Here is a 26,064-nt window from a genome sequence, read left to right on the forward strand (position 1 = left end):
GGTAAGGAATGAATCAACATAGTATAGTATGGTACAAAAATGTCAAAAAATGTCATAATATAATATGGCATAAAAATGCCAAAAAACATCATAGTATAGTATGGCATAAAAGGTCAAAAAAACATAATTGTTTATTAAGGCATAAAATGTCATAAGAACGTCATAGTATGGTAAAGAATGAATCGACATAGTATAGTATGGTATAAAAATGTCAAAAAATGTCATAGTATAATATGGCATAAAAATGGCAAAAAACATCATAGTATAGTATGGCATAAAAGGTCAAAAAAAACATCATTGTATATTAAGGCATAAAAGGTCATAAGAACGTCATAGTATGGTAAGGAATGAATCGACATAGTATAGTATGGTATAAAAATGTCATAAAAACGTCATAGTATAGTATGGCATAAAAATGCCAAAAAACATCATAGTATAGTATGGCATAAAAGGTCAAAAAAACATAATTGTATATTAAGGCATAAAAGGTCATAAAAACCTCATAGTATGGTAAGGAATGAATCGACTTAGTATAGTATGGTATAAAAATGTCAAAAAATGTCATAGTATAATATGGCATAAAAATGGCAAAAAACATCATAGTATAGTATGGCATAAAAGGTCAAAAAAACATAATTGTTTATTAAGGCATAAAATGTCATAAAAACGTCATAGTATGGTAAGGAATGAATCGACATCGTATAGTATGGTATAAAAATGTCAAAAATGTCATAGTATAATATGGCATAAAAATGCCAAAAAACATCATAGTCTAGTATGGCATAAAACGTCAAAAAAACATCATTGTATATTAAGGCATAAAAGGTCATAAGAACGTCATAGTATGGTAAAGAATGAATCGACATAGTATAGTATGGTAAGGAATGTAACGACACAGTATAGTATGGTATAAAAATGTCAAAAAATGTCATAGTATAGTATGGCATAAAACGTCAAAAAAACATTATGATATATTAAGGCATAAAAGGTCATAAGAACGTCATAGTATGGTAAAGAATGGAATGACACAGTATAGTTGAGCATAAAAATGTCAAAAAATGTCATAGTATAGTATGGCATAAAAGGTCAAAAAAACATCAATGTATATTAAGGCATAAAATGTCATAAAAACATCATAGTATGGTAAAGAATGGAATGACACAGTATAGTTAGGCATAAAAATGTCAAAAAATGTCATAGTATAGTATGGTATAAAAATGTCAAGAAATGTCAGTGTAGTATGGCATAAAAATGCTAAAAAATATCATAGTATGGTAAGGAATGAAACCACATAGTATATTAAGCCATCAAAATACCAATTAACGTCATAGTATAGTACGGTATAAAAATGTCAAAATGTCACAGTATGGCATAAAACGTCAAAAAAACATTATAGTATCTCAAGGCATAAAAGGTCATAAAAACGTCATTATGGTAAGGCATCAATAGAAATAGTATTGTAAGGCATAAAAATGTCAAAAAAACTGAGTGTAGTATGGCATAAAACATAGCATAGTAAGGCATAAAAATGTGATAGCATAGTGTGGCATAAAATTGTCATAGTATTTGTAGAGGCTACAGTCCTTGCTGCAGTTGGCCCCGGTTCGAATCCCGCATTGGACGGCCTTTCGCTGCATGTCATTCCCCCTCTCTCCGCCTCCCCGTTTCCTGTCTCTCTCCACTATACTGTCAAATAAAGGCATAAAAAGCCCCAAAAAATATACTTTAAAAAATGTCATAGTATAATATGGCATAAAACATCTTAGTATATCGATGCATAAAAGGTCATAAAAACGTCATATTATGGTAAGGCATCAATAGAAGTAGTATTGTTAGGCATAAAAATGTCAAAAAACTGAGTGTACTATGGCATAAAACATAGTACAGTAAGGCATAAAAATGTGATAGCATAGTGTGGCATAAAATTGTCATAGTATAGTAAGGCACAAAAAAACATCTAAAAAGCACATAGTATAGTATGGCATGAATATGTCAAAAAAACATCAAAAAAGTCATAGTATAGCATGACACAAAACTTTATAGTACTTTAAGGCTTAAAATTGTCAAAAAATTTGATAGTATAGTATGGCATAAAAATGTCAAAGTACAGTAAGGCATAAAATTGCCAAAAAATCTCATTGTAAAGCATAAAAACACCCCAAATAGCTCAAAGTACAGCATAAAATGTCAAAAAACTTAATGGTATAGTAAGGCATTAAAATCTCAAAAACATCACTGTGTAGTATGGCAAGAAGCATCATAGTATTTTATAGCATAAAACCTAAAAAACTACTACATTCAAATAATGTGTACCTTCATTTACAATACATAAAAAATACTTGCTGCTCTACGTTGTTGTGTTATTGCCACACCACTACTTTTCTCCAGTGCAGGCTTTTGTGATAAACTAGTCCACTGCTTTGCTGAAATGACCCAATGCAACAAGTTAAGCTTAACATCATGACATAGAAAGAGAATGATGCAATGAATTACTGGTACACGCACTCATGACCTTTTTGGTGTAATTCTTCTTCACCTCCCTAAACATTTTTCGCCACCTGCTGTCTGTCTGTTAAAAACACGACAGACGAGAGTGGCATGACCTTTTCATGTTGTTTTAATGCGATGCCATCCAGATTCAGCCTTTCTCCTGAAATCACTCCATTACAATGGATTAAACCATTAACACAGGGATTGTAAAGTATTTTAGCATTTTTATTTTTGTAAGACACTTTAAAGTCATTCCTGAAAGAGGAAACACATGATTTTGGTTCATAGCACATTCATGCCTGGCAAGAAAAAAAAGATTAAGACTACATCAACAAAAAAAATACAAACAAGGAAGCAAACAATATAAACAATATCTTATATATAAAACATAGCAGGCATAATAAATATTACACAAACAAAAAAACTAAAAGTAAACAGAGTTAACCTATTTGGTTTTGGACAAAGTTTGGAATAAGGTTATAAATCACCGATCTGTGAATGTTAAGTTTCTGTGTTGTTTTTTTAATCTCCTGGAAAATGTCTTAAACAAAAGCCAGCTCTGCAGATTCACTCATTACATAATATCCAACCCAAACCATGTCAATCTCTTTTCAATGTTACCACTGTAAAACACAAGAAATGAAATGTCTGTGTGGAAGGTGCTCCAACACAGGCATTACTCATGTGTAGACTTCTTTCTTTGTGTGTTTGTTTTTCCTATGACCGAGTTCTTGTTTGTGCACTTGTATGTGGTTTTAATACACCCAAGCCATAATATATATAGTGCAGGAAACTCCTCAAAACAGCTTTAGTCACCCATATTCAGTCATTGTTTTATAGGAAGTCAACTCATCGTCTCATTAGTTCAACATACCAGATGACATTAGTTCAATCAAAAAATTAACAGGAAATAAGGAAGTCCGTCTCTATGGTAACATAGCTGTTTTCTGATTGGCTGTATTGGACTGCTTTTGTCTTTGGGTGTGTTAGCGTATTCACAGGAGATGGGAATCAGTTTTGGTTCAGTCAGGAATCGAGGACCATGAATCATTCAAACAGACATTCACTCATTCATTCACACACATATCTGTACACAAGCAGACAAAAACAGCAAACAATAAACTCACTTATTGCGTGACTGTGTATGTAATTTCACTCCATAGTGATTTTTCTACTTAACAAAGATAACTGTGCAATTTTTTTTTTTTCAAACCAGGAGTAGTACAAATATTAGGAGGACATCCTAGGTGCCATGTTTTTTTTGCCACGTGTAGAGAGTATATTCAAGACTTGGTGTTGCTCTCTTTGACAGGGAAGGTGCAGGATTCAACCCCACCTATTCTCCATTACAGAGTGCAGGGATAAAGTTTGAAGACTTCTGTCTGTATGACTCCTCCAAGCCCCTGCACACTCCCCTCCAGTCCACCTTAAGGTCCCAGCCCCCCGTAATGCTACTTCCGTTGCAAAGTGCAAACAGTTAATGTCTCTCTGCCTCTCCTTTCCGTTTGAGAAAATTAGAAACCGATGCAACAGCAAAGGAAAAAAGGATTATTGGTATTGTTCAAATGTAAAAATGGTAGAGTCACTGTCCAATAAAGCAACAGGAAGGGAGAGGGCAGCAAGAGAGAGTGCATTTGTGTCTCAAGAAATTCAGTCCATCCACGCAAAACAAGTGTTGTTCCTCATCATGTCTGCATGCCACTGGTCAGCGGTTTGGAAGAGTGGTTATACCTCCCTGGAAAAAAACAAAAACAAAACAAATGTATTAATTATTACATTTACAACCAAACTTAATGTAATTTGTTTAAAATTAAAGGAATACTTCAGTGTTATGTCAGGGGATTGATACCACTCATGCTGCAACCAGCAGCCGGTTAGCTTATTTTAGCTCTGCTCAAATGTGTCAAAATACAGCTCCAAGTACCTCTAAAGCTCAGCAAGCTAATTGAAATGTTATATCTCGTTTGTTTAATCTGGACAAGTGTAAAATCAACAAGTTGTGATTTTACAGAGGATCATTTACTGGATTATTTCTTGGTCGGGTACATTTACTTCCTGGTTTCCTTGGATTAATGAAATGAGATATAACATGTTAATTATTGAGCTTTAAAGGCACTGTGAGGTGGATATTGTTGAATGTGAGCAGAGCCAGACTAGTTGTTACTAAACTAACCTCTTTGCCACTCTATCTTGTACATATGAAATTGGTATTAATCTTAATTAATTCATCTAATTCTCAACAACCCAAAAGTGTATTCTCAGAATGTCAAACTGTTCCTTTAAATGTAGAAAAACCCAGAAGCAGGTATTTCAGGAGAAAATACTTACGATGCAGTGAGTGTGGAGTTGAGGACGAGAGTGGTGCGTATCTTGTACAGCTGAGCCAGTGTCAGCTTTTTGTGCTGCTGGGCTGGAGATTTCCTCTTCTTGGGCGACACCTCCCCTGAATCACCCGTGGCTGTTGACTCATTTTTCTGTTCTACGCAGGCAGAAGGAGCCGTTTCCCCGTCCGAGCTGTTGCTTTGGGACTCGTTACCCTCGCATTGTCCTGCAGGCGCCTTGTGGCTGTGCCCGGCCTCCAACCTCCTCAGACTGGCACAGAGTTTGTCAGCCGGCATGCTCATGCTCAAGCAGTCGTCAGACTGGTCGAGGGCACTGGAAAGAGGCTCCATGCAGTTTTGGCCCAGCTCTGATAGACTCTTACTGTGTGCCAGCGATGATGTGTCCATGTCCCTACACTGTGATTGGTCCTGCTCCTCCTCGCTGAGCAAGTGTTTGTGGGATACAGGGGTTTTGTGGATGCCGTGGAAACGCTGCAGGAGATTGTCCTCAGAGCGGGATAAGGCCAGAGTGGACAGCCTCTGGAGGCAGTGGACACGTGACTGAACATGAGGCCGACGGCGTGGTTTGGAGGACTGGACTACTGACAGCTGGGACCCCAGCGAGGCAGCATCCCCCTCCTCCTCCTCTTCTTCCGCCTGCTCTCCCTCTACCTCCTCTATTCCTCCTTCTATCCGCTCCACCTCCTGGCCGTCCTGATCTCCCTCCTCCTCCTCGGTCTCCTCTCCTTCACTTTGGCCAGGCTGTGGCTGAAGTTCTCTCAGGAGGGATTCAGGGGAGAGCGTGCCGTAGGCGCTGTCCATGGAGAGAGAGCGACACTGGGGGTCCAGCTCCTCGCTGTCAGGCCTCACCTCCTGATCGTGCTCAGAATAAATACTGGAGTGGACTCTGTTGGCGTTTGTAGACTGAGACTGCTGGACCTCAGACCTTTCAGACGGTGGGGCCACATCTGCATCTGGGTCTGTCTTAGTGGTTCCCTTGAGGTTCATGTTGGGGGCAGGAGGCTCTTGGTGTTCACCTGGTTCGTCAACGTCCATCACTGACAGGGTCTCAGTGGAGCCATCTGATTGACTGAAATGAGAGGTTGCATTGGTTCATTTGATGGTTCAGCAGCAACAACAACTTGGAGCTCATGTGAAAGAAAGTAAGGAGTACAATAGCTCAACTGTAGCTACATTCATACATCATTTTAAAAGAATACAGTTATTTGCTTTTTTTGCAGAGAATTAGATATATATATAATATCTTATCTGTCCATTCAACATAAAGACTGGAAACAGTTAGCCTGGCTCTGTCCAAAGGTAACAAAACACACGTGCCTGCACTACTAAAGCTCACTGGTCAGTTCTAAACTTGATTTTGGTGTGGATGAAACAAACATGATATTAGGTGTTAATTATTAAGGTTTAGAGGTGCTTGTTGGCAGATTGTGTCATATATTATAACTGATGAAATTACAGATTTATCTACAGTTTTGAACACTGTTATACCTTGAGTTCTGCTGGTCTTTGTGCCTCAGGCATGGGGAGCTCGTGGTGGAGTTGCTGCTTTCATCTTCCTCCTCCTCCTCCTCTTCTTCACCCATACATCTCTTTCGACTGTTCTGCTGTCGGAGGACCTCCTCGGTGCGAAGCCTCTGGAGCTGGTTCTGCAGCATAACGAAAAAAATCACAGTAAGTACATAAACCATAGCTGCTGATTTTTAATTTAAATACATATAAAGTTATGAAACAGAATGATGCCCTCTTGAAATCTTATCTCCCAGCTGCTTCTGTTTAAGATCTAATGAGATATAAAGTGGCTCTCCAACCTGGACATTGCAGATTGCATCGATCCAGCTTCGCCCCTGGGTGGCGCTGTTGGCTTGGAAAGTGTAGGCTGCCACTGCACTCTTGAACTCATTGAGGTAGATGAGGATGAATGAGCCTACAGAGACAAAAAATTGAATATAAAATGTGAGCAAACATTACTTTAGCTCATTTTAATAGCTCTAAATTTGTGCTGAAATAATCAAATTTCATAGATCTCGTATCTCAGATTTCATAGAGTTAGTTGTAGCTTGTCAAATGTGGCAATTTCCTGCTTTACTGTTTCACATCAAGACATGAAATTTATTAAAATGTTTAATGTTTTATCGACTAGATGATTCATCTAAAAATTGCTCAATAAAGCATCAACGACAGTATTGATTAGCTATATCCATGCTCCAGATTTAAGTCCTCACCAGTGTCTTTCAGCTCCTTACAGACGACATTGTGCATGAGGAGAGGCTGGCGGATGATTTTGACTTTCTCCACTCTTTTGACTGGCTTGGTGATTAGCAGCAGGTCAGTGAACAGGAAACAGTAGACATCCATCTGTAGGGTGGGAAATAAAACTCATCTTAGTACTGACAGCAACACATGTGGTGTTTCATAGGTCATCCGTTTTCACTCTGTGAAATATGAGACGGCTGTAAAGTAAAATGTGAGATACCAGTTGTGAGCTGAGTGTAAAGATAAGAGCTCATCATGTGTTTCCGAGCCGTCATGTGAGTCAGACTCACCCTACTGTCTTTGCCCTCTTTCATCCTCAGCGCCCCCTCAAGATGCAGCTGTCGAGTCTCCTCTGGTGATATTCCTCTCATGGGAGCCATAAGGTCGAAGCGGTTGTACTCCTTGAGGATCTGAGAGGGGAAAAGACAAAAACATGAAGCCGGATCTTGAATTGAAAGTTTAACGTCTTGCTGTCCTTTTTTGAAGACTTGGGAAGTCCCATAAATCCTTTTCTTACTTTCTCCACCTCCTCACTGCTGCCCTCTACAGCCTCGTAGGAGTCTATACGGGCAGAGATGGTGGCCAGCTTCTGTTGTTCCTGACGCTGTCGCATCTGGGAGTCCACGCTGTTGATGAAGCCCTCTACTGTGGCCACCTTGAGGCGGAAAAACACAGGAATACATTCATGTTCAGACTGTAGACAACAGGCTTTGAAAGACAGTATATTTCATCAATTTTTCAACACCCTTACCATGTTATTGACAATGTCGCGGGCTGACGGATCATCCGTCTTCTTGAGGACACTCTTCAGCAGTAGTGGATATTTAGTCAGCCTCTGGTGAGGCTTTGCCAACATGTCGGCCAGCTTCAGACGGTTACACTGCTTGTGTGTCTCTGCCCACTGAAATAAGCCAAACAAAGACAGGAAATCAAACATTTTAATGAGCCAGAAATATGAGAAGAAAACTAACAAGTGCAACAGGAGAGGGTGTGTGCTTTAGGTGCTGGCTACGAGGTGAGGGGAGCAGAGAGAAACTGACCGTGACGTAGGTCCTGAACAGCTCATTGTCCCTGAGAAGTGTGCGCATGTACTCCATGCAGCCCTCCTCCTCCATGCAGTACCGGATGTAGGGCTGGAACCTGGAGCCAAACTGAATACACAGACATGTGTCAGAGATATTACTACGTCAACATGAGGGAAAAACATGTTTACTTCTACCTCAGTCTGTAGGCAGTGTATTAAAGGCAATTTTATGGAGTTAGTTCAAAAGAAATACAGGTGTCCTCTATTGGCTCTTATGAAGGTACAGACAAACTGTTAATCTGACTTTTTATGTGCACACAGATGTAAAACCAGCAATGATTTACTGTTATACACGCTCTGTATACAGTATATGGTGTTAAGGTTGTGTAGCTTAAAAATGTTTTAATGTTAAAGTTCTGCCAAAACACAAAGCTGAATCAATAAAATAATACAGTTGGTTTAATAATTAAAAATGGTATAAAGATATGAAGCTTTAAGTTTTAACCTATAGTCAGTTGGTAAGAAGAGAGATCCGCTAATTCATTCAATTCAGCTCATTTTGTCCCAGCACATGTGTGACCATGTCTGTGTGTGTATGCAGACATACACCTAAATAAAATAAGTCTTTTTCATAAAGGACCACAATCTCTGCCCCCACCCCAATGTTGAAGAACCTTTAAACTGTTTTTAATCTGTTTATTTTATCATATCTTGTAAAGCACTTTGAAAGGTGCTATATAAATAAAGCTTATTATTATTATATACAGTAACGTACACAACTGTATGTCTGCACGTAGATGCAGAAAGATGATTAAATGTGTAACACCAAATAAATAAAAAAAAAACAGTAAATGAAACTGTTACTTTAAGTACAAAGCTTTATATTTCTTTTTCAATGATTAAACCAACTGCATTATTTAGTGATGTATTCAGTTATATTTTTGACTTCACTGCCTTCTCAGCATTTTATCCATAATATCCAACACACAGCTTACAAACCATATTGTACTCAAAGTTTCAGTGTTTTACTGAGACCTATAGTAGAGCAATTAATGACTTAATAAAGTAGCTTGGATAGCTGGCTAACAGCATCATGGCTTTTTGATAACCCTTTTTTGTGGTACCTATGGACTCTGAATATTCTGTTTATTATTTACCATGCAACATTGACTCACCGTCCTGAAGCCGTGGTGCAGGTCAGTGGGGTCGAGCAGAGCCCGGGCCTGTCTGGCCTTCTCCAGGACAGGCTGCATGACCTGGTTCCACAGGGATGTGTGGAGGCGGACGATCTCCTGGATGTTACTGAACAGCTTGGGGGGCTCCACCTCCGTCAGCAGTCCGCTCTCCTGCAGGTTCAGCAGCCCGCTCAGGAACAACTGCAGAGGATGATACAAAAAATGTTTATCCTCACAAGAATAAGACACTAAGCTGACATGGAGCCTTAAAAGCCAAAGGTTATCAGCCTTCCTGTTAAAACACAATTCACTTTCTCATCATACAGCTCACTAGAGTTGTGATAAAGATAAAAAAATAAAAAAAAGCTGGGTATTTTTACACCTCAACAACAGGTTCATTGTGTGCCTATCTGTCACAGCCAGTTCACCTTATGTAACAGTCGGACCTGTATCAGTATGTGATCTTTATGTGTGAGTCAGCAGCTAACTACAGTAGCCGTCTCTGCACTTACATCAGTAATGACTCTGAGTTTCTTTATGTAGGTAGCCTCCGTGTGCAGCAGCTCCCATATTGCCTCCTGCTGGTGGAACTGTCGCCTCGTCAATGTCTGCGCACACACAGATTATATTAATAAATATAACAAACATCAAATGGGCTTCACTAAGCTCTCCTGCAAGACAATAATGATTTGTTGTCATGTAAAAGTGTTGATTATTGACATTTTGACATGTTCAGCATGTCAGAAATATAATAACAAGGAATAAACACACACTGAAAATAAAAAAAACAAGAAAGCAAACAAAAGAAAAAAGGAAAGGGGCTTTACATGAAATTAAAAAGCTTGAGGGTTCTGATAGATTTCACTAACTTGGAGCTGAATAATGTCAATCTTTTTTTCATTAACATTTTGACTACTAAAGACAAAAAAAGAGACCAATACTTCACAAATACAAAACATAAGGATTGTATGCCAGAGGTTGCAGACATACAACAAATTAAATATTGTACCAATAATTTTTTCTATAATAATGTTTGTTTTGAAAAGTGTTAATTATTGTTATTATTGAAATAAATGAGCAGGGGCCGTGTTATTTTACGCAATTGTAATACCAGCCAGACGACAGCCTTGTCATATGTCGTCAAAACATATGCTCATAAAAACCTGAATACCTTTCTGGCAATGTTCTGATACGCTCCAGTAATTTACATCACCAGCCTGATTACAGGACAGCATTGGGAAATAACCACCATTCCAGTCAGTAATATGACTTATGTAACCAACCATCAGGGATGAACGTACGGTATGTAGTGCTGTATAACAGCTGAGCAGTGATACCGCTCTGTATATAGCCCCTGATTAGTCATGTACACATTAACAGGTGGAAGCCAGCGACAATGTTCAGTGGGTGTTATCATGCACAGTATGGTTCATGACAGCTGTGTAATAATTAAGTGATTTGTAAGCTTCATTCTGGGAAAACAGGCATCAGAGAAAGTATGGCACAGATAAATGATAAGGAAGTGAAAGTCTGGAAGCAGGATGCAAGTATGCATGAAGGTAATACGATGCCACTGACTGTAAGGGACTTTTATTTTCAAATTATTAGAATGGGAGGGTGGTCAGAAAAGGGGGAAAGTTGATGTATTTTTTCTTTTTGCTGAATCCTAATCTCAGAGCAGGGGAGCGTCTTCAATGTTTTTGTATTTAATTTTTTTTTTTTTCTTGCAAATTAATTGTAGAAAAAGGACCAAATGCTGAAAAATGTAAAAAAAAAAAAAATATTATTTCATTAACATAGTATGGTTAAATGTTAATTTTAGGGTTCGGGAATACTATCTTCCATCCTTGGCATTCTTTACTTCCATCTGTTTTAGTTATAAATGGTGAATCGAGATTATAGTAGAGAGTATAAATCCTTAATTTGCTCATTTGTACGTTGTGTCTGCCAAATGAATTAAAAAAATAAATTTAAAATGTACATGTAGCACTGTTATTTTAATATATATTAATATAATAACACTGTGGTCTTGATTTTTTTTAAAAGTTAAACATAAGGTTCAACCTCCCTCCAAACATCAATGATTTTCATACAGTCCCTAAGTATTTTAGTCTTGTTTTGACCAAATTTTTCTTGTAATTTTAGCTTAATTTTTTATTTAATTTTACAGTCTGGGTATACAATATAAAATGAGTATGTATGTTTGTGTGGCCTGTGTGTGCTATACCTCTGAGTTGTCCAGTAGTGACTGCCAGCTGTCCTCCAGGGCCAGGTTGGTCTCCTCCTCCTCCTCTTCCCAGGAGTCCTGGTGGAAGGAGAGCTGCCGCGGCACCTTGGGCAGCCCGAACAACGTGTAGGAGTGGAGCTTGCTTTGGAGCTGCTCCAGTCGGTCCACCTCCTGTTACAAGACAGGAACAAAACACAAGCCTAATTAGTTTGAACAAGGTTAACAGCATGGCAGTGAGGGGAGACGCGAAAGTGAGTGTCCATTTCTGTCCTTTCTGTGACAGTGTGTTGGTACATTCAAACTGTAAAAAAAAAAAAAAAAGATGAGTCCATGTATTAGCATATAAACCCTGTCCTGACTGGCGCCTTAACTGTTAAATCCAACAGTAGCTGCTATTCAGGTCTTTGTTCAAGCTGGCAGCCCTGATGCAGTTATGAAAATGAGCTCTGTGTATTGAGACCATTTTAACAATAGAAGACGGGGGGGAGTGGGGGCAGGAGCTACAGCAGGGAGAAGGAAGATGGGCCATTGATTTACAGCTCTTGAAACCTTTCAGAAAGTACTGATACACGTTCATTAAAACTGTGCAGCAGATTCAGGAGAAAAATGATCAGAAATTAGCCTTAGTCTTTTCAAAGCTTTGTGACAGGAGGGGCTGGCAGTCATTTAACCCCTGCAAAATGGAGGGTGCCAGAGGTCCAGGTCCCAGCGGAAGATCTCTGGCCCTAAAGGGGTTAAAGGGAACGGACAGGGTGAATAGAGATGAGCCCGACGCTGACAGGTGACTGACAGATACTGTCTCTATGTGACATCTGCTACTGTGCAGCATGTGACCTCGGGGAGGGAGAACACAATGGGAGCGTGTGTGGGTGTGTGTGCGCCTCATTACAATGAAAGTTGATTATTATTGTTGAAACCCTCTGATATAGAAGTAAAAGGAAAGGTTTGACATTTTGGGGTATACGCTTATTCCCTTTTGTGTTAATTAGTGACCTTCGGGGTTGCTGGTGGGCGGTGGTGTTTTGTTGCGTTTGGACAGAGCCGGGCTAGCTGTTTCCATCCCATTTCCAGTCTTTATGCTAAGCTAAGTTAGCCAGCTGCTGGACATGGTATCGATGTTCTCTAACTCTCTGCAAGAAAATGAATATCTACTCCTCTAAGCTTTGAGTTTTTTTTTTTTTTTTAAATAAAAGGAAAATGATGGATACAGCTGAGTGAGCGCGTGAAGCTTTTCTTCCACCTACTCATTTCCAGAACTGCTGGGAGGGAAGTGTGTGAGCCTACAATTCAGGAGACTCTGAAGGGAAATGACCTCACCAGGGCTCGGGGGATCTGGCCCTCTGGCCTCCTCCCACTGCTGCTCGCTACTGTTTTGTTTGTTTTTTTAAAGCTGAGACACGCCTGGGCAACAATCCTGCCCCCAGCTGCTTTTAAAATCTCAGTTTTATGGCCAGGAGAAAGTGCAGCACTTTACTTGCAATCACACACACTTGTATTTAATGTGATCAGCATTTACCTTGCCAAAGGGCCCTGCTCCGGCGTTGGAGCTGAAGAAGCCACTGAAGCGACTGGCGGCGCGGTTCTTCCAGCTGTCAGGCCCGGCCCCGGCGCTGGGCAGGGAGCCACCGATCTGTCCCAGAGCATCCGGGGTTGGAATATTTGTCTCCCCCAGGAACTCTGTCATGTTCTTCCTCCGTCGTGCCTGACCCTGAAAGGATAGATGCAGAGAAAAAAATTTACACAGTGTACAAGGGCACAAAACAGAAAATGAAAGAGCAGATATGAGTGACATGAGCGGTTTTGTCACCTCAACGGGAAATACAAACTTAACAAAACTTAGACAGATGGAAAGAGACAATGAAGGAGAGGGAGAGATATACAAGGACAGGATAAACAGGAAATCAGAGGGGAATTCTGTGCAAGGGATGACATCAGCAGGTCCGTTAAAGCTGTCCTAATGGTCAGAGACAAACAGGAGAGGGAAGGACTGCCACTTCCTCGCAGTGAATGCTCATTACATCACAAGGAGCGGGCGGGCGGGAGGTTGTTCCATAAGAACAGACAGCCTGGGTCTGAGCCATTGTCCCCCCCCCCCCCTCCATTGTTACCCTGTCAGCAGGCCCTGCCGCGCACCCTCACTCATGCAATCTCTGTCCACTTTACGAGCAGCGGCAAAGCAAACAAACAGGGGCCACCTCAGTATCTGAGGAAGCAGTTGTTTTTGCCGTTAAGAGTGTCAGTCCTGAGGAATCTGCTGGTGGGGAGTTGGTGAGGGTCAGGCCGCTGAACACCCCCCCACCCCTTCAAAAACAGCGACAAGGAACTTGCATTCCAGGACACTGACACTGTTGCTGAAACTGAGCAGCCATTCCAACGAAATTCTTTTACTGATCACCCCCCCCCCCACACACACACACACACACACACACACACACACACACACTGCAATCAAAACACTTAAGCACAAAGACTTTGTTACATCACTTGAGCGCATTTATCAGATTTCAGTTCCCTCTGAGGCCACAAGAGCTCACATAATCAGTAGTGCTGCCCAAACAGACTTTGATTTACCTTTAAAAATCACCTTTGTTTTTGTTGATAGAGATCTCAAACTATACTAAACATTGTACCGGTATTTTCAGCTTTACTTTTACTGTCCTGCAGTCCACGACTCAGGCTGCAGGTACAACCTCCACCATCAGAGGGTAAGCTGCTGCGTGGACTCTAAGAAGCGAGAGGCACAGACAGACGGCTAATTACAGAGCTTTGAGTGAGTTAATCAAAGTAAAAGTGTAAAACTGAGCGGGACAAACCCTTGATTTTAAAAAAAGTGCGGGGGACATGTCTCCTCTATCCCCAGCCAGAACTACAGCCTCTAACAGAGATACACTCTGTTGAATCAATGCAGACAAACTGCATGAACAAGCAGACTGCATAAAAACTACTGATAAAGACTTATCATAGTGTATAGTTTGTGGCATGTATATGTAACTGAAAACTAAAACAAAACTGAAATGTAAATATTATGAATAGCTCCTGTTCTGAATTACACAAACACCTCACTGCAAATAGACATGTTAGGATAGAGAAAGGGTAAATGGGACAAATTTAGAGTCACCTCAGTGAAAGGGAAACCAGCCTGGACCCATTTATGGTTTTTTTGTTTTGTTTTGTTTTTTTTTTTTAAAATGGGAATATCTGGTCCAAGAGTTCAAGCACACAGGTGTCAGGAAGCGTTCAGTCTCCATGGACAAACAGGCAAAGTCTGGACCCTGTTCTACTGCCAGCACACTCATGGCCAAAACCAAAACCTGGGCAGTTTAGTTTGTGTGTGCAGTACGTGACAGCACGCGGAAAAGAGTTATGGAAATTTAAAACAGGTGTGCTGAAGGCAGAAAAAAGCTGATACTGGAGCTTTTCTAATGAGGCGTTTCCACATACATGTCTGACAAACCTCACAATAAATATACTGTAGTTACAGATAAAGAAAAGTCACTTTAACAAGAAACTAGTTTCTCAAAGACAAAGACAAGGCCAGGGAGTTGTAATTATAAGCACACAGGGATAGAAGCTACCAACAGTTTCCCACCACATTAACAGTGCTCACCATTGAAGCCAGAGGCATGTCAAAAGTAACAAAAACCATCCTAATCCTTCAATTGGATTCATGGATCGCAGCCCATTCTGGAGCCAGCTGCTGCTCTCTCTCAACTTCTCGCCTCCCCTCTCTCTCTCCACTTCCACCGTGCAGCACACACATCCACGCCGTCCCGACTCAGATAGTCCACAACGACTGTGACACCGCCACGTTATTCCAAGATCGAGAGACTTTGCGTTGAACTTCACTCAGTCTTGAAACGTCCCGTTCCAGCTGACAGGGTCCGGGTTAACCCAACCAGGCGCCGTGTCTGGCTGCCGCCTCCTGCCGTGTCTTGTCTGATCGGCAGCTTCTTCTTTTTTTGAACCGGGACGTATCTGTGTCCTGTCCTGCTGTCCAAACAGTCAGTGGTGAAACCTTCTTTCTTGAGGCACCCAAGTCTGCTTGCATTTCATACAGGCTCTGGACTGAAGTCATAGCAACCAGGAGGATCCTGCCTCATTGTGTTGGGCAGGAAAGCAAAGGCAGGGCCAGGACAAAAAAAAAAAAAAAAAAAAGAGGCTGATCTGAATATTTGGAGGTGGAGTCAGGGTGACAGCTTGTAGGGAGCTCCCTGGTTCAAACACACACATCCTGGAGCTTGTGAAGATGCCAAATGCTCTTTAGGTCAGTCTCAACAGGCTGAAGTAGAAACAAACTAATCACTCACTGCCTGAAGACGCACCATCTTTTTGGTATCTTTTTTGCTCCTTTGATAATCTTTGTGCTTTCATTTCAAGCAATTACCTGAATAAAAGCAGGACAATTACAGTGTGACTGTAAAGGGATGGAACACTTCATTCTTTACTCTTATTTGGAAGTTGGTCCACCATTCTTTACCTTATCTTCAATCACTGTTTTGCCTGGAGACCTTTGAACAATGCCATGCTAGTTGGCCAAAACAAAGAAAGAAATGCCCCGATAATGGCCAAACGGGAAATTCCCTTTGTTTACTTGCTTTTTTCAGCACATTTAATAGGCTGCTTACGGCCAGCAGATAAGCACAAACACACTGCCTCCTCCTGGAGCAGCAAGAAGGTCTGAAAACTTCCTCCATCTGAAAATGAACCTGCAACTATTTTTGTAACCTTTTCAGATGTTTAATATCCAGCTTTTAAAATGTATAAGTATGCTCTTTAATATCTGTATAAACTGAAAATCTCTGTTGGTCACTGGTCATATAAAAAGAGGCAATTTGAATGTCTGTAGGTAAAAACACTTCAGCCCAGGCAAATATACCCTCACAGTTAACACTAAGCCACTAATTATGTTTACAAGGTTTCCCTTGTGCCTCCTGTGTAAACCTGTCAGTCAGGACCGAGGGCAGCGAGATCCTGAGGAGCTCTCTATTGTCTAAAGCCACTCCATCTGGGAACTACGGCTTGCACAGTGGGTCTAAGAGGGGGGCCATTCAGGTTAATGATATCAAGCCCTGTGCCTGCTCAAAGCCTTATCTTATCACAGTGGTTTGTTGCATTAACCTTGGCCTGGAAAGGAGAAAATCTTTAAATGGGAAGGGATTGTATTAAAATAAGTGGTGACAAAGGAAGCAGCATCACCAACCCCCTCATCCCCTTCTCTCTCTTCCCCATTGCTACTGCTTTTATGTTAGTTTACTGATAACAGCTCCCCTTGATCAGGTAGGTTTGATTAACGATAGGAAAACAGCATGACACTGACCTTCCTGAAAGCCTGGACACACACAAACACAGGGGGATACACACACACACACACACACACACGCGCATAACCAGGAAATAGAAACTAAAAGAAACCCCCCAAGTGGTCAACACAAGCTGCATGTTTCAAGGCCACTTCAGTTCCAATAATCAAGGCCCTGACGGAGCAAACAGAAGCTCTCAGCCTGAGGTGAGACATGAGCATTGTCAAAACAATGCTCCTTTTCCCATCATTGTAGCAATGAGTGTAATGAGATCCCAGCCATCATCACACTTCACCCTTCAAACACACACACACACACATTTTAACTCTGATGCTTCTAGGAGGGAAGATGAGATTATTTCAAAACAAAACCAAGTATAATGGTTGAATAGTTTTCAGGATTCATCTGCCGATTATTTCATCAATTAATCACTTCATTGTTTTACTTTAAAAATTTCAGACAATAGTGAAAAATGTCTGTTATAATTCCTCCACAAGCCCAAGATGATGTCTTCACATGTCCCAAAAACCCAAAGACATTCAGTTCCCATTTTAAACCAGTCTGATACAACAGTCCTGCAATAAATCCTGGCTTCATGAAGGTTATACTGTTAGGTTTTTGTTGAAACTGTTTTATTTTACTGTATTTAGTTTCTCCATATTGTTACAATTTTTTGGACAAAATACTAAAAACAGTGTAATTCAACTGCACCACAAACAGCAGCTTCCAAAAATGACCATAAAGTTGAATTAACACCTGCCTTTTTTTACGAGACTGAAAAAGACTAAACAAAGGAAGGTAGAATTCATCTCAGGACTGTTGTTATTAGACTGTGTGGTGTACCTAATAAACGGGCAACTTAGTGTATATTCAGGTTACTATCATGAATGAAAAAGAAAAACATCACATCCTTGCATTTGGGAACTGGAACCAACAAATGTTTGTCATTTCTTGCTTTAAAAAAATATATAAAAAAAACTATTATTATGTGCAATGTAGATCTAAACATATTATTGCCACTGCCAAGAGAAACAGCAAGGAATAGCAACTTATCCCCTACATCTCCAGTCTTGGCGATGCGCACAGTCGCGTCAGCAAACCTCTCACCTGACAGTCAGTTGGTGTTGGTTTCGTGTCAAGAGGAGGCGACTCAGGAATCTCTGAGTCCACATGCAGCAGGTCCCAGCTGCGCCAGGATGACAGACGACCAAAACGAACCATTTTCCGCAGAAACAAAAAGAAAAAAAATCCCCCAAACCAAAAAAATAAATTAAAAAATTAAAAAAAAAAGGCTTTGAGTGATCAGAAGTAAAGCACAGATGTAATTCCAAAAGTCAGGAAGAATCCATTTCCAGGAAATCACAGTCCAGATTGAAGTGCAGAGCAGAGTGAAGCATCGCAGCTACTTCCCCTCTGTGTGACAGCCTGCAGATACTGTAACTGTAGGCCAACGGTCACACACACATAACAATCATAAAGGTGTGTTCAGCCTGCAGTTACCTCCACCTTTAGGCATTATGGGAAGTTCTTTGTTTTTCCAGTACACACACACAAACACACACACACCTCTTGAGTCTGCTCAGCTTGTAGCTCCTCCCACACCATATGGGGAATAAATAATAGTCTTCTAGCACCTGATATAATTAGTTTAATTAGAGAGTTCCTCCAAACATGACTCATTTCAATTCTTAACACACACACACACACACACACACACACACACACACACACACACACACACACACACACACACACACACAGACTGGATGAGCTGGATTGAGCAGTTACATGATTCTAATATTAGATCAAAACAGAAACAGAGGCCGGTCTGAATATTGTTAGTTTCATTTGAAATAAAGGTCAACATGATCCTTAAACTGAATGATTATAATATATATATATACTATATATAAGTATACTATTATTTTCCATTATCAAGTGAACTGTCAAATAATCGATTCAATATCAGATAATCTGTGAAAAAAAATAAATCAGTTTCTGAGAGTCCAAAGTAACGTCTTAAAATGTCTCAATTTGTCTGACAAACAGTCGAAAAAAAAACACCCTAAAGATTCAGTTTACAATAATAAAAAACTAAAAAGCAGCAAATCACAATTAAAATCAGAGAATATTTAGCCATTCGTGCTTGAAAAATGCCCAAAACAATGAATCAATTATTAAAATAGCGGCTGTTTATTGTTACATACAGTAACATTTGCGGGTCTAATTCTAGTTTTACAGTATATCCATTGTGTGTATATGTATGTGCATGATGGATGTGTATTACTGTATCTTATTATTATGAAATTTTAACATTAAATCCAATAAGGTTTTCTCTCCTTTATTTTATAAATGAGCATTGATGTCAGAAGTAAAACTAAAATTGCATGCGCACTTGACAGCAAACTTTACAGTCTAATATTTATGCCAACGATCTTATCAAGTCAATCACTGATACTTCTCACTCTATTAACAAACTATAGCGACTGTTGTGTAGAACACTTCATGTTTCAGTTCAGTTCTTCAGATCAAACGAGGCCCCGTGTGACCGCCACTGATTCAGCCATTGTCATTCAAAGTGGCTCTGTGTTAATTCGACAATTGTGCCCATTGTGAGCTATCACAGAGGTCAGATAGTGAGAGAGGCAGGGATGGCTGCTGGACGTGATACCCAAGCTGGGAAACTCCACACGCTGCCATCCTCCAGTTGTGTAATGCGGGAAGGAAAAATGCATGACCCAGTTTGAAATAGAGGAAATAGATAATGACAATTGTTTCTACTAACATCTGCCACCCTCCTAGACAAAGCATACTGACTGAGTGTATTGTATGAGCTGCATTCAAGCCTCATGAATACAATATCACTCAAGACGGATTTTAATCCGTCTGTGGTGGAGGAAATACATGTGTTACTGTATTTCAGGTTCAGTAATGCAGACAGTAAGAAAACGAGACACATACCACTCCCTCCACTGTCTCACCAGGTGAAATGTGGGCTCTCTGCGTCACCATGTGTTTTCAGCCCTGAAGGCTTTTCTGGGGCATTTGTCAGCTATTTCCCCAGCACTGATTCCTTGTCTATTATGAGACAATACTATCTACCTCTCTCATCTTCTACATAACAAACTCTTCCATCCCGAGGCGATGCCACAAGTCTCTGCTCTCTATGTAGACATGTTAACAAGGACTGAAACTGATGTTTGTTCTCATTATCAACCAATCTGCATTTTATGTTTTGACTTTGGTCTGTAAACGGTGAGAAAACGGTGAAAAATTCACACAACTGATTCATTAGATATTTCAATATTAGTATGGAAACGACACCTGAGTGTCAGTAGAAATACCAGAACAATGAAAAATAATAATGTTCTTTGAGATGAATACTTTTTTTTTTTTCAAATCCCTTTTGTCATTTAACAAAAGAGGCAAAACAGAACTGAATTTTGCTTAATATATGAATAATATAATGAAATATTGATTTAAATCAGATTACATCTAGGGTTGCAAATAAAAATTTTTTTTTTTATTGATTAATCTGCTAATAATTCTTTCGATTAATTGGTTGATTATTTTGGCTATGAAATGTCTATCACAAGTTTTGACTGACCAACAATTCAAAACCCAAAGAAATTCACTTTATGTTTATTTAAATCAAAGAAAAGAAGAATCCTGAGATCTGTTTCAACATTAGTGTGGATATGATACCCGAGTTTCCGTAATGATACGACAGTAAAAATAATTTTAATAACATTTTTTCTCTTAAAACCTGTGTTTTATTTTAAAAAGACAGGCCAGATGTCTCAGATGTTGAACGTTGCCTACACACAAAGTAGTACATTACATTTTCCAGGATAAAAATGGTAAATCTGGAGAAAATCTTGATTTAAAGATGAGTAGATATGAACTCTCTGGTCAGAGAAGTTTAGGGATCTGACCAGAAGGAACCATTCTTAAGAACAGGAAAGTTTTACTCACTTGCACAAGTATAGCGCTTGTTCTGAGAATATTAGGTCTTTGAGAGAGTGCATTATGGGAAATCCCGAGCACTGTTACACATGTGGAGGATCCATTAGCTGACATTAACTCTGTGGGAAAGCTAAAACTATCCAATGCAAACTGTAATGTGACTCTAGTCGCTATGATTTCCAATCTCTGGATCAAATAATCTTACTGTAAATTAACAGACGTTTGTTGTTTTACACAGGTTTTATGTATTTAACTTGACTCAGATACAGTCGGTGGAGCGTGACACAACGGCAGCTCTGGCGCGCCACACAACTGTTGTATTCACTGTGCTATGGCAACTGATGGACGTGTGTTATATAAAGAGGGCTGACTGACAGGGAGCGAGGATCACTGTACTCAAAGTGCTTACTGAAAATCACAAGGTCCTAGACGGATGAGTAATCTTTATCACAGTAGAGATTGTAAACGCTGCTCTCAGTTTCTGTTCTCAGGAAAAGGAAAGACAAGCAAGTGCTTGAACCCTGTGTTTCCCCAAAAGTCACTGTGATTAAGCCACAGGTATGTAAATATTTTTGTGTGGTATTAATGACCTCCAACTTCCCGAGCAGGTAAAATTAGTCTCAGCTACGAGTGTATACGGAAAGGGAAGTCTGAGTGTGCATGTGACACTAACTTTCAGGTTTCTGTTTTAGTTTAGTTAAGTTATGTGAAATTAGCATGATTCCTGGACAGATGCAGTGAGCCTAAGAACAGGTTTTTAAATTTTTCTTCAAAGTCATAAATGTGTTTTTTTCAATCACATGCCAAGTCGTGCAGGTTAAAAGTTCTTTTTAGGTCAGTGTGTATTAAAGGAGATACACTGCTGATACTGTAACGGCGTAAAAGGATGCATATTATTTGTGGATGGTGCAATAAGTGCGAGGCACAGACGGGAAGCGGTGCTTTATGGGAACTATCGTCAGGCCTGGAATGCGTTCTCGACCAATCAGAGATCTTGGCTGAGGCTCCCCTGTCGTAAAATAATCAATCCAGATCATCAAAGCTCACTGCAGCCTATCACAACGCTGCCAGAGACTATAAATTGTAACATGCACGCAACAATAAACTTGAAATACCCCAATCAAACAAAAGAGTAACTTTATACATAAAGGAGCAGAGCTTGGCTGCTTTTCCTCTGAAGTTTGGCACAAGCCACTGTGATGCCAGGCCATGAGTCCGGTCACTGGGCAAATATCAAAACTTTTTTGGAGCAAAGCACTTGATTCCATAAAAACAAGCCACGCATGCATTTAACGGTGAGTGCCAAAGCTGCTGCCATAGAAACTCAAAGAGCGCACTCAGTGCCCACATGTCCAAGCAGAGCTTTGTGCTCCAAACAGCTTTCATAAAATATGGGCCAGCACCCAAAAACGGAGCGCAGGGTTTTTGCTGTGGAGTCTGTTAAAGATTAAAGTATCAGTAGACGTCAATGAGCGATAGTGATTTAGCATTGCACTCTTTTAATACTGTCATAATAATGAACTGTAAAAAAAAAAGGATCGAAATCAATGCAGCAGCACCAGACGTTGTCTTGATTCCACACATTCTTCTTCTTCAAAAACTGGTGCCTACATTACCCACAATGCAACTCCACTGCCCTCAGTTCAGAGATTCGGGCGTAGCATCTGGCCACAAGCAGAGCCCTCTTTCCAACTCCAGATCACTTTCTCTCAGACTTCACACGGCGCCCTCTGGAGCCACAAACGGCTTTATACAACTTCTTTTTCACATATGCAGTAACACGCCACAAAACCTGTAAAGACACTGTGATGTATTAAATCTGCAGTTCCTCAATCAGAGTTCCTTCCTCTAACTTACTTGTTATTTTGCAGATGTAGATTTCCCATACAAAACATAAGCTTATCAGAAATGATGCTGTATTATAGATTAAACAACCAAACAGAATATAAATGAATTAAAACCAAATGCAACATTAATCACATTTCACATTATTTCATCACTAATAATACTATTATATACAGTTTTATGATGTAACACTGCCCTGATCCAGGAGGGCATTTTCTGTCTAATGACTACTTGTACTTTCTAGGTATATCTATTATATTTATATTTATTATATAAGGGTTTTATATTTTTATGTTTGGTGATAATTGGAGGGTCTGAGCACAGAGGGTTTCGTATCTTGATCACATTATAAAACACACTGAGGCAAATTTGTGATTTTGGGCTACATAAATAAAATAGACTTGATTTGAACTAATGCTTCTGTACTTTTACTCCAGTAATATTCTGAAGTCAAGTCAAGTTAGTTTTTTATTTATATAGCACCAAATCACAAAAGAAATTATGTCAAGACACTTTTCAAATAGAGCAGGTCTAGACCATACTCTTTACAGAGACCTATTCCCACTGCGATCAAGCACTTGCACTTGGCGACAGTGAAAAGGGAAAACTTCTTTTTAAGAGGCAGAAACCTGGAGCAGGACCAGATGAGGACATTGCAGGATGTTTTACTTGTGGGTGTGTATTTTTACACTGTGCTGTTACACGTTTTATTCAAGGATCTGAATGCTTCTTCCACTGATGAGTAATGGATTTTCTCATGTCATACAGCTACACTGCATATTGTAACAGTGTAGATGCTTCTCTGTTGTCCTGTCAGATCTCACCAGCTTTCCTCAGAGGATCAGAGGCGACACATTATTGCCCCCCTGAGGACTGCACGGGAGTTCCTATCACTGACATCATCTTTCCACATTCACAGTCAAATGATGCCACGAACAAAATAAAATACAGCAATGCCAAACAGCAACAGGAGGTCAGATACTGCAGGACCATGACTCTGTTTTCCTCAGCAACCTACAGTGTTTATGTCTCCGCTTGATGACTAACCTTAGTGACTTACCGCCACAGATGGCAGTAAAACGCTTTCACCGAGCCTCTACCTGTTTCTTTGCCCAAAGCAACGATGACAATGAGAATAGTCTGTTTACAATGTGTGTGCGTATTACATAATCAAACTCACCTAAGTTGGTCTAGACTTGCCTGGAGGGTGTTTAACAGCCAATTTGAAACTTGTAAAAGGGCTGAAAATGAGAATAAACACTAGAAGGTCCACAGTGACACAACGAAAACTACAGTGCTCGCAGTTCATCCATTAGACACAAAAAAATTTGCACTAATGCTTTAGGTTAAGCGGTTTGATTGCCTCTGTTTTCCCAATCTGTACATGCATCCACTTGTGCAATTCCATCATGGTGATTCAGGTTTGAGCAACCGTGAAACATCTGGCTTCGATACACACCAGTGACTGTTGATGTAAATATTATTGTGATGCACAAAAATCAACGCTCATAATGGAGGGGATGTTGGCTTGCAACCGCTTTGTTCATCTCTTCTTCATTGACAACACCATTATGTAGAGGAAGTTTTTTTTTTTTTTAGTTTGTCATTTTTAAATAACATCCTTTATAAAATATTCAAGTGCTGAATTGTGTTACCATTGTAGTGCAAGAGAAAGCCAGTGAGCCCACAAACCTGTACTGTAAAAAGGCATTTTGACAACAAGTCTCATATCTTAAACAATTGATTATATAATTTATGAAGCAAATATACAAAACATTTGCTGGTTCCAGTTTCTCAAATGAGAGGATTTTCTTTTCTTAGTTTCACATCTGTGTAAATGGAATTATCTTTGGGTTTTATGCTGTTGGTTGCACAAAACAAGCCATTGACTAGCTTGGATGCTGAATATGTGTTACAAGAGAATGAAAATTGAACACATGTAGCGACAGTTACTAAGGGGGGCAGGGCTAAGCGAAAATTTGAATGCTGTTATAATAAAATAAAGTACCAACACACTGAGCATGAGTCTCCATGACTATCATAACAGTAAAATGGGCAGCTGATCCCGGTGCTGTGTGGGCAGAGAGCTGTTCTAATTCAGCACTACTATGTAATTAGAGGTTCATGTTTATTGGACTGCCGTTGAAGAAAGTCTCATTTTCTTCCAGCTTTGTCAGTTCTTCACACTTTATATTATGAAACTGGTCAGTTATTTGCTAAAATGTAGACACAAGATGATCACAAGCAACAGATGCTGCTGAAACACACAAACTCAACAGACTAAATGAATCCATTAATAATTAAAAAACAATAACTGACAATAAATATAATCCTTAGTTGCAGCCCTGGTGCTAAAGCATGTGTCTTCTAGCTCAAACACAAGTTTTACAGTTTTTATTTGCCACTGCATGAACCTCATGACTGTCTGCCCCAGCTCCATGTTTGGCTGCCGAGCTGATCGGGATCCTGCAGGCCTCCGTCAGCCTCTCAGCACCTCTCACCAGTAACAAAACAGCCACTTCCTGTAGCTGCAGGAAGCGCTGGAGTGAACACAGAGTGTTCCCGAGTGAACTCATCGTCATATGAGATCGAAAGGCTCAGTCAGGAGCACCGAGCAGCCTGGCATGTACATACATGAGTGCGCGCGCAAAAAACACACAACGCAGCCGGTGGTAGGCTGGGGCGGAAATCCAGGAATACATTCCCAGGTTTGAGCTGGACAGATAAAGGTAATGGCAGATATGAGGTCATGATGGGATTACCATGAGATACTACACTAGCCCAAGGCATCATGGGACTGGAGGAAGAGGAGATGAAGTTATGGAAAAATAGTGACGGGTGTGGCAAAACAGTAAGACTCACAGGGTGTGCACTGTGTGGTTTATAGGGGTGGTGTATTTTGGTTTGATGAGTCTGAGAGACAGTTTTGTATAAGTGTCACATGAAAAATGACCACACTGCTATCCTGTTCAGCCAGATGTTAACTCACCAGCAGATCTACGCTCTCTTTGCGTCCCAGAGACCCATGCTCCACCCTCTCGCTGCCCGGGGTGAGGATGTAGGGGCTCTGACCTCCAGAGGGCTTCATGTTGGGCAAGCTGAGTGACCTCAAGTCCTTCACGCCCTGCTCCACCTTCAGCTCATCACCTGGCCTTGCTAAAATGGAAAAATACAAAAAAAAAAAGAGAGGTTGAGTTGGGAATCCTTTGAAACTGAAAACTTGCACAGGAGCAGTATTTATTTATTTTTACAGAGGAAGCCACTGTGGTTAAAATGTCCCGAAAAGTTTCCTTTTTTTCAGTTTTGAGTCATGTTGAATTCAGCACCACACCCTAAGTTTTAGACTTTCTGTTTTTTTCATGAACTCAAATACTTCAACAGGCTTTTGCAAAGATGGTAGGAAGGATAATACCAACAATGTATTTTTAAGTCATACCTGCAT

General features: G+C 40.1%; 1 protein-coding gene and 1 long non-coding RNA gene across 7 annotated transcripts in view; one reads left to right on the forward strand and one right to left on the reverse strand.

Moving 5' to 3' along the window:
- Positions 1 to 2,694: 2,694 nt before the first annotated feature.
- Positions 2,695 to 26,064, reverse strand: part of plekhg5b (pleckstrin homology domain containing, family G (with RhoGef domain) member 5b) — a 75,509-nt gene continuing 52,139 nt past the window's right edge. For all 6 annotated transcript variants that reach the window (XM_056385184.1, XM_056385183.1, XM_056385187.1 and 3 more), the window contains 14 exons: positions 25,612 to 25,778; positions 13,028 to 13,219; positions 11,512 to 11,682; positions 9,797 to 9,892; positions 9,285 to 9,485; positions 8,126 to 8,236; positions 7,837 to 7,986; positions 7,603 to 7,740; positions 7,376 to 7,495; positions 7,055 to 7,187; positions 6,641 to 6,756; positions 6,321 to 6,478; positions 4,819 to 5,901; positions 2,695 to 4,225 (listed from right to left, as the gene is read on the reverse strand). In XM_056385184.1, the coding sequence (XP_056241159.1) occupies positions 4,216 to 4,225; positions 4,819 to 5,901; positions 6,321 to 6,478; positions 6,641 to 6,756; positions 7,055 to 7,187; positions 7,376 to 7,495; positions 7,603 to 7,740; positions 7,837 to 7,986; positions 8,126 to 8,236; positions 9,285 to 9,485; positions 9,797 to 9,892; positions 11,512 to 11,682; positions 13,028 to 13,219; positions 25,612 to 25,778 (2,846 nt within the window). In that variant the 3' untranslated portion in view covers positions 2,695 to 4,215. The remainder of the gene's footprint in view (positions 4,226 to 4,818; positions 5,902 to 6,320; positions 6,479 to 6,640; positions 6,757 to 7,054; positions 7,188 to 7,375; positions 7,496 to 7,602; positions 7,741 to 7,836; positions 7,987 to 8,125; positions 8,237 to 9,284; positions 9,486 to 9,796; positions 9,893 to 11,511; positions 11,683 to 13,027; positions 13,220 to 25,611; positions 25,779 to 26,064) is intronic.
- Positions 5,838 to 6,715, forward strand: LOC130174939 (uncharacterized). The gene is made up of 3 exons (XR_008828662.1): positions 5,838 to 5,974; positions 6,350 to 6,503; positions 6,596 to 6,715. It is a non-coding gene; the product is annotated as an uncharacterized LOC130174939 (long non-coding RNA).

Source organism: Seriola aureovittata, chromosome 9, assembly GCF_021018895.1.
Source record: "Seriola aureovittata isolate HTS-2021-v1 ecotype China chromosome 9, ASM2101889v1, whole genome shotgun sequence".
In the NCBI taxonomy this organism is placed as follows: Eukaryota; Metazoa; Chordata; class Actinopteri; order Carangiformes; family Carangidae; genus Seriola; species Seriola aureovittata.